Here is a 13,514-nt window from a genome sequence, read left to right on the forward strand (position 1 = left end):
ATGTTGTGGTACATTTTGTTGTCTTTCTTGTGTGAATGCTCAATTTACAACGGACATACACAAATGAGGTAATTTGTTTGTAGAAGTACCTTGCTCCACACTTTCCCCATTAATCAGTTGATAAATCAGAAACAATTGCCTTAATTTTCTGATCCAATCAGGCTACCATGATCAGGGTTTTTTGCATACCTGATTAGAGAGAGAGAGAGAAAGGTTACAAACCATAGATTTCATTACATGTCTGACCAACATTAATCCTCAATGCCATAGTAAGAGGGTTATTGAAATGAAATCTTTATTATTTATTGCATATTATGCAAACAAAATAAAAGAAAAATTGTGGATGTGTCATTTTTTGAAATACCTCCAATAATATGTGATGCAGGCATTTCACTGTTTTGAAAGTGCATAGTTACCATGATACATGAATTCTTGTGAACACAGTCACTTGTGTTACTCAATTTTCACATCTTCAACAATTCTCTGAACCATCTGAACATATTAAAATAACTTGAGGCAAGCTCTGGTAAGTAAGATGGATGTTCGAGACATTCAAATTTTATATCCTGTTGAATGAACAGTGCAGGAGCAATGTATCTGTTGTTTCAAATTGGCAGCTAAATTATATAACGTTAGGTTGGTCATGTATCTTCTGCATCAGTCTCCCACAGTTCGTCACATGGTTGTAATAATTACTTTAAAATGCAAGAATATAATCTCTCTCACAATATATATTATGAACTGACTTATGTTTTTTCACTTTAAATACATCAGAGTGTCATACCAATCAAATATCTAATTCATCCATGTAGAAGATCAATACTCCTCTCACAAGTTCCATGCACTCCCATTACAACATTTTTCTGATGTTCGTACAATATTTCGTAGGTTATCTGTGCATCTCCAGGACAGAATGACTGTTAATGAAATACTTACTTCTGCAGCCAAGGAGGTATTTCATCTTGCTACGTTACTGTGACTGCCATCCCATGTTGAAGAGGTGCACCATCCCTGAATATGGCTCTTCATCTGCAAAATAAAAATAAAGCAAGCTCACAATATCTGCACATTTATATTAGACACATTATTTTCTGTTATTATTTTATTGCTATACAAACAACTTTCATTGTGACCATCATGCATCACTAAGAAAACATACCATCCTTGGGAATGGTATGCACCGCTACATATTCTCCCACATAGACAAATTACCTTACTGTAGACATATCTCCAGACAGCACATAATAAGGAAGTTTTATCTCACTAAACGTTTTAACTATATATGTTACATTTTCCTATGTGTATTTACACATAAAACAATCAATATGATAGTGATATTATTGGTACAAACAACCTTCCATCTTTATTACTGGTTCTATATCAGATAAAGGTATCCATTTACACACATTATAGTTTTTTTGTTTTGTATTATAAATTACTTGTTTTTATCTGAAACATTTGGAAATTAATGATAAAAATATCAGGATGAGAGTAATGTACTTTACATGTGAATATAGTATGCTTGTCAATAGAAACATTTGTGATAGTCTCTTAGTTTTGTTAATTATGATTTAAGAGGCTAAAAATTGTCACTGTGGAAATTATAGTTATAGAAGCAAGACTGCACTGGCACCTGACGTCTAATATGAACTCAAATAAGCAAAATAGATCATATTTACATGCTATAATTACCAGAAATAGTCTTTAAAATTATTTACTTCTCGTGAGTAATATAACAGATTTTGGTTATGCAATCATTTCATCATTGGCTTTATTTTGATTTGTAATTAATTCAGTGAAATTATAGTATGAGTACCTACAAATCTTAAATTTTGGGTTACATCTATTCTCATTTATTTTTTCAATTTGTCCTTCTGATCTGTATTATCTCAACTATACAATTTTGGACACTTTCATATCATTAACACTTTCCCATTTACTTAAATTCCATAATCTTTCACACCTCAAGCTAGCTTTATTTTTGAGAAGACTGGAATGAGTGTCAGAAATTAAATATTATGTTATTATTGAAATTACATTATATTTCTTTCACCTCATTCCCTAGATACACCATTTTCTCTTTTCAAATCAGTTATCCTTTCATTTCTTTCAGAGATGGTGTCGCCATGTACAACATCCTCAAAAGTATCCCGCTACACATTAACACAGATTAAGTTCTTTCTTTCTTGCTACATGTAGGCTACTTCGTATCATTTTATATGTATTTGAACATTCCACTCTGTTCGTAACCGATATCTCCTTCACCTTACCATTCTTACTTTCTTTTCCAGACTTTGTTGTTCCTACTTTGATAATAAAACATTAATCACTTGGTTGTGTGTTTTTATTTTACTTTATTCCTCCCTTCTTGCTTATTCCTATGCCATTGTAGCCAGAAAACCATGTCATGTTATCATTTCACCATAGTGCTGCTAATCATTAAATCATGTTAACATATCATAAATGTCATTTTAGTGGCACTCTATTTGGTCATTTCTTCATCATATCAATGTTACATTATTAGTGTGTGAAAAAAGTTCCAAAGTAATGCACCATAAAACTGAAAAAGAGTTCTATTGTATTCTTGTCAATCAAGAAGTCATCCAAGAACTTAAGAAGTATTATATGCGTTTTCAAGAGACATTTGTCATGGTGAATGCATAATAACTTGTACATGTGTTTTCTCTTCAATAGGTGCTGCCACCTGTTAACTATATTACAGTTACAACTAAATACGATCCTCCAAGTTGAAATATGAATGTGATACATAGGAAGATTTTCAGATGCCATGGCCAACAGGACTTCTCCTGGGTTTTGTACACCATCATGCAGTTTTCAGTTGCCACCAATCTAGTTAGAGCCATAGTGGAACCAGAACAGAATCCCTCAGTAATTGTTATAGGTGAATATGGTGAATTTACAGCAGCAATGGCCATATGCCTAAGATTAGTAGCACAGACAGATAAACTCGTGTATGAACACGAAGTATGTTTTTAACCCCACTGTTGACGCTAAAGCTATAAGGTTCAAATATCTTTTCTTCATTCTCAAAAGCTATAAGAATCAAAATACTCATCAACCATCACACTAGGTACCATGGCAGTTAAGTCTATGTTGGATGTTAATTCTCTTTATTACAGTAGAAAGACAAATGAGTGTGCTCCACTGGAATAACAATGACAGGCAGTGCAAGTATGTACATAATGCCTTGAACTACATTCCTTGACAACATTTCATCGTTGCTGTTTGATACAAGCCTCACACTAGCATTCTCACGCTCTCACAGGTGACCAACATAAGTATACCATCTCTTTGTGGGTTCTCCCTACGTATTGGTTTCATTTGTGTGGACACTAGCGACATCTAGAAGCCAAGGTTTTGATTTGTAATAATATTGTCTTGATGATTCTTAAGCAATGAGGGAATTGGTTGTGACATTCTAGCACATATCCTACTTTCTGACCAAACCCCAGCAAGTCATCTATTAAGTATTAAATAATGCAGTATTGCAGTGTGAGTGATCCCCATTGGACATGCAGGCAGTTTTTCGCAGTCGATGGGGTGATGAAGTGAAACCAGTTACGGTCTCTTCATTAGTCCCCATTTTTTGATTTTCATTTTACTGGAGCATGCTGCTTCATTTTCTCACATATAAGGTCCTACATGTTTCCTGATGGAACTCGCAAGATGACAGGATTTCAGCACATTACACAGTAGTCGTCCAGAATCTTTGCTATGACATGTAAATGGCAAATGTGTATATCGATTCTGATACATGCGAGTTATTGACTACAACTCATCACCCAGGTCTGTTAATCTACTGCACAATGAATTTGCAACATGCCACACTCTCCTTATAGCACCATGTCAAGCTTTGTATGGATTACTGACACAGTTGTTATCATTTCTAGCAGATGCTACCTCAGACAGTGTGGCAAATTGAATGTCATGCTCTATGTTCCTTATCCACATTTCATAGTACTCTCGTCCTAGTCTGGTCTTGAGATATAGCCTCTAATCACTCTATGGAAAGTATTCTGCCACCACTTACAAAGTAATAAGAATAACAAAACAAAGCTGAATAGGTAGAAGCTATGTTGTGACCAGAATCCTCATTTGCTTATTACATTACCTTAGACCATGCCCTTCTCAAACGATCTACTGTCAAGCCTGATTTCTAGTGGGCAGACGACATACAGTGTCTTTTCATGTCCTTCTTATAAATGTACAGGATCCTTTCCTAGATACTATAACATAAAAATGTATGCATCAGTGAATATTAAGCCTACACCAAGTTTGTTATAGTATTCACCAATCTACCATTTATTATTTTGTGTATGAATCATTGGTTGACCAACTATTTATAACGACTCTAACAACAAGTCTAGAATTTGAACAGAAATGTTTTCTGAACAGAGAGAATTTCATGTGTCATTCATAATGACATTTAACGCTTTTTTGTATGGACTTTGTCCCAATGCCAATTAAGCCACCTTTCTTAATTATTTTAATTTTTATTTCTGCCATTCAGCTATATTGTAATAGGTATTTCAATCATTTTTATGTTTCTTGAATTGATGCGTCCTGATCTTGGACAGAAAACTGATTTTATAGTTTGAAGTTTAGAATACAGAATCGCTGATTATAAATTCCGTTTTGTTACTTATTTTCACTAGAACACTTTCATGCCTGTCCTATTTAGTATATGGCGCTACCGTACATGACAAGTGATTTTTTAGCAGAAACATTGAACGAGTGAATCATAAATAAAATTGAAACATTACTTTGGCTCTAATAAGACAGTTCAAAGGTATGTACGTTTGATATGTAGTATTTCATAACGTACGTTTTTGGATACTGCGCGTATAAAAAGATACTGATCGATGCATTTAAATATGCTCATGTATCGCGCATATTTTCATGGATTTGGCGCTATTTTTATTAATTTTCTTTTTTTTTAATTTCCATTTGTGTGACAATAATATCTTTGACCAACGATTGGTCGATTCAATTCTTGCCCAACACATCGATCCCAACGACGTCCTTCATTTACCTTCCAGCAAGTGAGCGGGAGTGTTGCGTTAGCCGTGGTAATTGTCGTACAAGTATAATTATTATAGGACAGGATTTCTGTTAAGTTTTTAAAGGTTCTTGTTGATAAATAGTGCTTATTTTTACATTGTTATCGTAAAATATTTTGTATATTTCCCGTGAACCTCACGTGGGATATGCACGCGTGGTCATGTTTCAAGCCGACGAGAAAGTTTTATTGATATGTATATAAGTATCGTATTGTGTTAGTGCAAAATTATTAGATATTCACCATACGATAAGTCTACTTTGTTTTGGAGTGTGCACATTATGTAATCTTTTTGGCTGTAAGTCAATTAGGTCACTAGTTTTGCCGTAAAGCAGACGACGTAACTAACAATTGACTTCTGTATTTCATAGCAACGATAATCTCAGAAGAATGGGCGTACCATCGGGAGACGTTGAGAAGGGGAAAAAGGTAAATATTTAGTTACAGTGATATCATATAGTATAACATTAACGACTTCTGTTGGTATCAGAATGAATTTTTATTTTGAAATGGAGTGTACGCCGATTTGATACTTCGTGGCAATCAAACTGTGCGCCGAATCTGGCTCCGGCACATAGTTTTAATCTGCCAGGAAGTTTGGAGTTGTTATAGAAAATTTAACCTCCTTCGTCCAAATCAAAGTGATGGTCTGGTCAAGATCACCAGTTAGTATTGTTAAGACTGTCGAGATACTGCTATGACACGAAATTTTGGTGTCATGTCCATTACAAATTTCCTTCTTATTTGGTAAGGGGTTTTGCAGAGTCCATAGCATTAAAGGTATTTCATATATATAGAGTTAACTATTTAAAAATCTGAAAATGAATTCCAGTGGCATATTTTGTTGGCTGTGAAGTGATGTTCTAAAATCTGAAGAATGTAGTGGTTTTCAGGCAGCGACAGTATTCCATTGATCTCTGATGATATGTATTTTTTGTAGATTAAATTGCTTTCCTGTGTTATAATCATTATTGTTTTTAATAGATTTTTGTCCAGCGGTGTGCACAGTGCCATACAGTAGAAGCTGGAGGAAAGCATAAAACAGGCCCAAATCTTCATGGTCTCTTCGGCCGTAAAACGGGACAAGCTCCAGGATTCTCATACACTGATGCGAACAAGAGCAAAGGTAATTATATTGCATTGGTAGTTGTACAGCCCTCCTCTCATCTGAATTTCAGGCCTCCAGTTTTAGGTGGTACAGTAAACGTCAGATGCTAATCCCGACAGTTGCTAAAAAGACAGTTGTCATTGTCTGCAACGTTCCACGTGCCTTATTAAAGTTTATATTATTTGCTTTTTACATGTCAGAGATGTTGGGTGTCTTATCTGATCGGTTCCCTATAGTGATTAGAGTGTGACTTCCCTTATTAGTTTGTTAAATGTTGGTATTATTCAATGTCAATTTGCTCAGGCTAGAAATGCCTCCAGCTTAACCTTCTTCAGTTGTAATGGAATTCGAGTGGGATTTATTGAAGGGGCTTGCATGAACTTGTGCCAAATTTCATGTCCAGCTGTAACTTGGTTTATATACTAGAGCTGCTTCCGCAGTGGTTAGAGATTGTTGTGCCAGTCCCAGCCATATTGGTAACTTTCAGTGATAGCGAAGTTTGATAAAGTTCTTAAAAGTTTCGTGTTGGTCAGCAGAACCATCACAAAATCAGAAAATATGTTTCATTTCAGTGATGGAACATTTTAAGTGATGTGATTAGTTGAACCAGATAGGTATGCTCCATCAACTGTATCATGTTGTATGTAATCACTGATGATGCAGTAACTGATAAGTCAATCAGTTGTGGCATGATTGGTTAATAGTGTGCTTCCAAGTGGTCATCCAAGGTGTTTCCGTTTATGTGCAACATTTCAGCAACCAAGCCAGCAGTCTTCAATTGCTTCAAGTTTGGCTCTTATGTGTACTCATTGCCTGGATTACAGCACTGATTATTTTCAAAACACACTGTGTAATTAGACTGATTGTAGTCCAGGCACCAAGTACACTTAACAGCAAAGAGCACAGCAATGAGGAAGACGGCTGGGTAAATGTCAAAATATTGTGCAAAAATGAAACAATTACTCTGTAGGCACCTGAAAGTACACTATTGATAAAGCATACTTTTTAATCCTCCATTGCTCTTGTAAATGACAAATGAGTACAATATTACTTGTTTATTTTTCAATGAAATTCTTTATCTGCATCATAAAAAAATTGTAACTACCTACCCCACCCTGAGATTTTTAACAGTTACAGATACTTGCTTATCAAAGGAAGTTCACCAGTAAAGTGATAGTTCAGTAAAGTCTTCCACTGCTGTTTGTGTGGTTCCAAGTGTATCTCGGCCAATGTGATCCATTGGTTATGAATTATACCTTCAGGGTCAATATTTAAAAATTCAAATGAATCCACCTGAAACTTTTTTCAGATTCTGTTTCTGACATTCTTCATACCAGCGAAGAATTTGCTAAGCAGCTTGTTGTAAACCTCTTTTTCTCAACTATCAGCTTTAGTTCTACATTGTGATATGCACACACAAACAGTGTGAGAGCCTGAAAATAATGTACTGTCTAATACAATCACACTATCAGAACAGTAGTACGAGATGCTGAGCTTCCGAAAAAATTCCATAACCTCGTGACTTAACTTTTCTCAAATCTTAATTATTACTCGCTTTTTGAATACACATATAATTATACATAAACTACAAAAAGTGCAAGGGAGTTGGGCAACTTTTACCAAGGTGTGAGAGATCAGCGAATGGAGTCACAGTAGTGTTAAATAGATAGGTATGTTTATTGATTTACTGTTCAATGTATACTAACCTAGTTTACAGCTGCCTGATTTTTTTAAATTTCGTTTGGCTCCTGTGATTTATAAGCTTTTATTTTTGTCTTCATCCAGTTTTGGAAATAAGAGGATGTGCTTGTAGAGACTAAGGTAATAAAATTCAGTAAAAAAGTAATGCTTTAGCATTTGTATTAGTAGGCCTATCAAACAGTGGGCACCCTTCATGGAAGGCCTCTTGAATACTGTCAGATTGTCAGCAATGTGGAAAGTCAGTCACCTCTTATTCACTGGTGTTCCAGTTATAGCATTGATACAAGGGATGTTCACAAATGAAAAATTGTTTCAAGTAATGTTGTTACATGTTAGTAATCTCTAGAAATATTTCGAAGAGATATGTATTTGAATGATAATTTTCTTTTACTGTCAGGTGCTTTCATTCTCTAATAACATTTGCAAGTGTGCTAATTTTTAAAATTAACATAAACTGTTAATCTGTGGGGGAAGGGGCGGGGGTTGGTGAAATTGGAATTGTTGACAAGTAGTACAGTGTCTGACTAAGTAAGTGAAGCACCCAGGAGACAATGCCAGGCATCAGTGTAAGTACGTACATATACACATGTTCAGCAGGTATGTAAAGGATTTTAGAGGTTGCATTATTCTCTGACAGGTTCAACAGTCATCAGGGTGCATTAGTGTCTGTGTTTAGTATAGTTACCAGACCTGATACGGTATATATAAAGTAAGGGACATGAAACAGGATCGCATGTTGAGGTCATTGTGAAGGACACAGAGACGCCACATAATTGTGTGATTAGACAGCATTATCAACACGTGATAAAGTTGTAAAGAGGCCTCATTGTGGGTCTCCATTTGGCTGGCTAGTTGACTTAAGCAATATATAGGTTTGTGGATGTTCTGATGTGACAGTGGCACAATGTTGGGCTGCATGGGAATATGAGGGTAGGCATACCTGTTGTCAAGGCTCCAGCTGATCTCGTCTGACTGCCACACGGGAGGATCACCTTATTTTGCAACAAGCACATTGTACCCCCTTCACATCTGTGCCTGACATCCAAGAACAAATACTGTATTCCCTGCAACATTCTGTGTCACCCCTTCTGTTGGTCAGCAGCTGGACTAGGGGCATTACCACGCCATACATAAACTACCATTAACATCACAACCATGATAGTTGTAGTTGGAGTGTTGCTATGTCCAGAAAGCAAAGACTATTGGTGAATGGCTTCCCATTGGCCATGAATCACGGTCCTGCACTACTTTGGATGACCATCGTCAGTGAGTATAGTGGTGACCAACGTTTGGAGAGGTGCTGTGGTGTTACTTTTGACATCATGGTGTGGGGAGCCATCAGGTATGACTTGAGATCATGCCTCACAGTGGTTGAGGGAACTCTGATGATAAAACTGTACGCAACAGACATCCTGCTACCTCATGTGTTCCCTCTCAAGCAATAGTATCATGGTGACATTTTTCAGTAGGACAATTCTCACTCTCACATGCTAAGTGTTGCAATGAACTGTCTATGTGATGCTGAGGTACTCTTTTGTTGAGCAAGATCTCCAGATCTGTCCCCAATAGAATGTGTGGGATGAGCTTTGGCATCAGCTCCGTCCCAGTGCCATTGTCCAGGATATCAAGGACCATTTATGATAATTGTGATCCTGTGCTTGCTATAGGAGAGGATAACATTGGCTTTGACATCCTTCCCAGCTGAATCAGAGCATGCACCTAAGCCATGTGGCATGCAGTGCCATCCTGATAAGTGGGTTCGTATTGCCAAATTCTTTGTAATTTTGAACCTATTGCAATAACGCCATATAACCTTGCAGCCTGTGAAGCGTCATTTCATTTCCTCCTCCTCTTCTGAGTACTTCATTTTTTGTCAGGCATTGTATATCATTAATGGAAAATCTCATATAAAGATGTGAAACAATTACTAACAAAGAGATAGAGGGGCTGGCCAGAACTTACTTCAGCTCAGTACAGCCGATAGATACACAAAAATCAGAACTGAAAATTTACGTTCCTAGCTTACGGAACGTAAGCTAGAAACGTAAATTTTCGGTTCTGTTTTTTGTGTATCTATCGGCTATACTGAGCTGAAGTAAGTACTGGCCAGCCCCTCTCTCTCTTTGTTAGTAATTGTATATTGTTATGCACATACAACATAGACTTTGATTGTGTACATATAATATTTTCTGTTTAGGTATTACTTGGAATGAGGATACTCTCTTCATCTACTTGGAGAACCCCAAGAAATACATTCCCGGAACAAAAATGGTGTTTGCTGGACTTAAGAAGCCACAAGAGCGTGCTGATTTAATTGCGTATCTAAAAGAGTCTACAAAGTAGACACTATATTTAATGTAGTTAATTTATCCTCCCATTTGTACATTGGGACTGTGTTCAGTGCTAGTTTAGCAAAATAACAAGTCATGACATCATCAAATAGTGTACAATTGGCTGTTCACCACATTCATGAAATCATTGTACAGCTCGCATATTTTATTGTTTGTACAGTATTTAATTCGTGTTCCTGTATTTATTTTGTGGAAGCATTTGAACAGTGCGAAAGAGTTGGTGAACAAAGTGTCAGTGAAAACAAACTGTAGTGGACATTTGTTCAATATCAGGCATGTTATATCAAATGACATGTTGCAGTATGTATTTATGTGTGAACTGTTGACAGTTACATAAAATTTTTGACCTTTGATGGTTTTACAAAATTGTTGATCATTGTTTGAGATCTTATTCCTGTTATATGATGCAAAATGTCAGTTATGTAATGCACAGTGTCAAAACTTGATTTCAATACAAAATTTCCTTTTGTAATTATGTTGTTTCAGTGAAATAATGTATTTGCCACACTTTGTCCTATGGAGAAACATTTCCTCTCTTATTGGAGTGTTGAGAGGAATTTCTTGTGTGAAAAAACTTCAAACCTTTCGTCCACTGGACAGATTTTGCATATGGCAGGTCTGGTGATGCAACTAATTAAAGTGTGTGTATGGACGTTCAAAGCTGAGGGCAAGAGAGAATTTATCAGCTCTGCAAAGGAACCTGGAGGGTGGAAAGTCAGACATTTCATTTTGATGTGTAAAATTTAGGGTCCATTGCTCAATAATGTTGTTTATTCTACTAGACCTCTGCTACACTAACTTATCCAAATTTCGGACGCACAGCAATCTTCAAAGACCAAAAATAGCATTGTAACGTACTGCTTAGCTTTCTTCTATGTTACAGTAGAGTATTTAATACATGTACTGCGTAGCTTGTTTAAAAGATTCTAACAAGAAGCATGCAGGATTGTGTCGGAGAGATATGGCTGTAAATAGACTGCTTTGTAAAATTGAGTCCGAGATGAGGAAAAAATTGAGTGGAAAGCTAAAAAGAACCCAGACATTGCAAGTACTAAAAAAAAAAGTGTAATTCAGAACTTTAAAGGAACATGAGGGCATGAAGATGTCTCCCGTACATGAACAAAGGGGATATTTATTTACTCTAAATTACAGTTTATCCAGTATTCTAAAGAACAACATTAGCTGTTAAAAATTATATTTATACTTTACAATGATGCTACAATTAAAAATACAGCAAAATGTTGCTGTTAGTACCACATTTAATTATTTTAATGGAAGCTAGCAAGTGAATTGCAGTGTTGTCCTTAGCCTTTGTAAATGTTAATACTCTCCCAGTGATAACAATCCATTCTTTAATTAAACTGTTCTTAGTGTCTCTGTTGTCTCCCAACATAGACACGTATGTTGTATGTTAGTGGTTGCAGCTCCATTTATCCCACACCCCAACCAGAACTTTGAGAAGAGTTGAGATGAAAGCATAACAATATGAAAGGATAGTCGCTACTCACCATATAGCGGAGATGCTGAGTCGCAGATTGGCACAACAAAAAAAATACTGTTGGGCAAAACGCACACACACTCAGTCTGCTGAGGCCAGACCCAGAGACTAAGGTCATGTGGTGAGTTGCGCTCACATGTGTTACGGGTGTGTGTGTGTGTGTGGGGGGGGGGGGGGGGGGGTCTGATATATCTTTTTGTTGTACCTATCTGTGACTCAGCAGACTGGCTGCACGTTCCAGTTACATTTGGTCAATGTTGAAACTAGAATTTGACCGAGAGAATAGTTGAAGGAAAATCCTATGTGCCCAAATACATAGTTTCTGGAATGGATAACTGTTAAAGAGATATTTTATTCACATCCATACTTCGTATTTATCTTGACATAATGTTTCATTTTTAACTAACATGCAACTTCACATGTGAACTAAAGACTGCCTTTTTTGTATGAATATGGGTTGCACCTCTGGAAACTTTTGACACGAGATTATAGTAAAAAGTAAATCTCAGTCATGGACTACACTACTAATTTTACAAGGATGTTCAGTTGGACAGTACTTAAAGTTTCATCTCTCTCACTCCATTTCTTCGACTCTCGTATAACTAAGGGTGGCATCTCCCACAGTATGGGTTTCTGTAGGAAGCAGGAAAAGAATTGAGGCATTGAGAATCAAAATGGCTCAAAGCACAGAGACAGTTTTGAAAGAAATTGATGTTTCTGAAAATCAAATTTGTTGACAAACCACCAACCTCAAAGGCTGATTACCTATGAAAAAGTAATATACCCACTTTGTATTGTGAAATATTAATATTTAGGATTACATTTACTATTAAAGTTAATTCACAATTTTTCAATTTATAGACTAGTGACAGGAGTATGTTTCAACGATTGTAAAGTTTATAATTAGTGAAAAACTAGAATAGAATATGAAGAACAGACACTGAATGCGTCACACACACACACACAATTATACCCTATAATAACATTTTGTGGTCCTCGTTATCATTTTCATTAAGTGCATTCTGTTGCTTGAGCACCAGATAAAACCACCAATATACTTTTGGTTACGAATTGCAATTACTGAGTACATGATGCAGACTCTAAATTATGCTGGCAACCCTACATAACAGTTGAGCAGTGCAGAGCAGCAATATGTTTGTGCCCATATGGTGGAAGTGACTATCAGATAAATTGGTGAGACAGTTTTCTGTGAATGTTCATATATACGATGTGGACCAATAGTATAGACAAAGCTGGTTCACCATAAGGTCCATAGATATCAGAAGTATGCATACATGATAAATTTTCAAATTGAAACTGTATGCTTCAGGCCCTTACGGTCCTAACAAGCCAGTCCATCCCCCTCTCCTCCTTCAACGTCATCACAAAGAATGACTCATCACCAAGGGGACAGATTTTGCATATGGCAGGTCTGGTGATGCAACTAATTAAAGTGTGTGTATGGACGTTCAAAGCTGAGGGCAAGAGAGAATTTATCAGCTCTGCAAAGGAACCTGGAGGGTGGAAAGTCAGACATTTCATTTTGATGAAATAAACATTCATCGGTGGTGTTCTCTGTTAGGGAAATAGTGCAGATATTGAGATGTGGAAAAAGCCTTGCTTTATATTGTAGTTCAGAACAGGAAATGTGAATGTGTCATTATAACTGAAATGATTCAAATTGAAGGCTGCAAAGTAGCACATAAAACAAACATTTTGCCAGTGGAACTTATTTTCATATGGATGGGATTGGCAATTTAACAAAAGAACCTATCT

General features: G+C 36.4%; 1 protein-coding gene across 2 annotated transcripts; it reads left to right on the plus strand.

The window, feature by feature from the left end:
• The first annotated feature begins 5,003 nt into the window (after positions 1-5,003).
• On the plus strand, positions 5,004-10,712 carry LOC124594113 (cytochrome c). 2 transcript variants are annotated; one of them, XM_047132468.1, is made up of 4 exons: positions 5,004-5,090; positions 5,452-5,509; positions 6,065-6,206; positions 10,087-10,712. In XM_047132468.1, exons 2-4 carry the CDS (start codon positions 5,471-5,473, stop codon positions 10,230-10,232), a joined length of 327 nt encoding a protein of 108 aa, XP_046988424.1. In that variant the 5' UTR covers positions 5,004-5,090; positions 5,452-5,470; the 3' UTR covers positions 10,233-10,712. The 2 variants fall into 2 exon arrangements, with proteins under 2 accessions (XP_046988424.1, XP_046988425.1); XM_047132469.1 differs by lacking the exon at positions 5,004-5,090 and adding an exon at positions 5,123-5,147.
• The last annotated feature ends 2,802 nt before the right edge of the window (positions 10,713-13,514 follow it).

This window comes from Schistocerca americana, chromosome 2 (genome assembly GCF_021461395.2).
Source record: "Schistocerca americana isolate TAMUIC-IGC-003095 chromosome 2, iqSchAmer2.1, whole genome shotgun sequence".
NCBI lineage: Eukaryota > Metazoa > Arthropoda > Insecta > Orthoptera > Acrididae > Schistocerca > Schistocerca americana.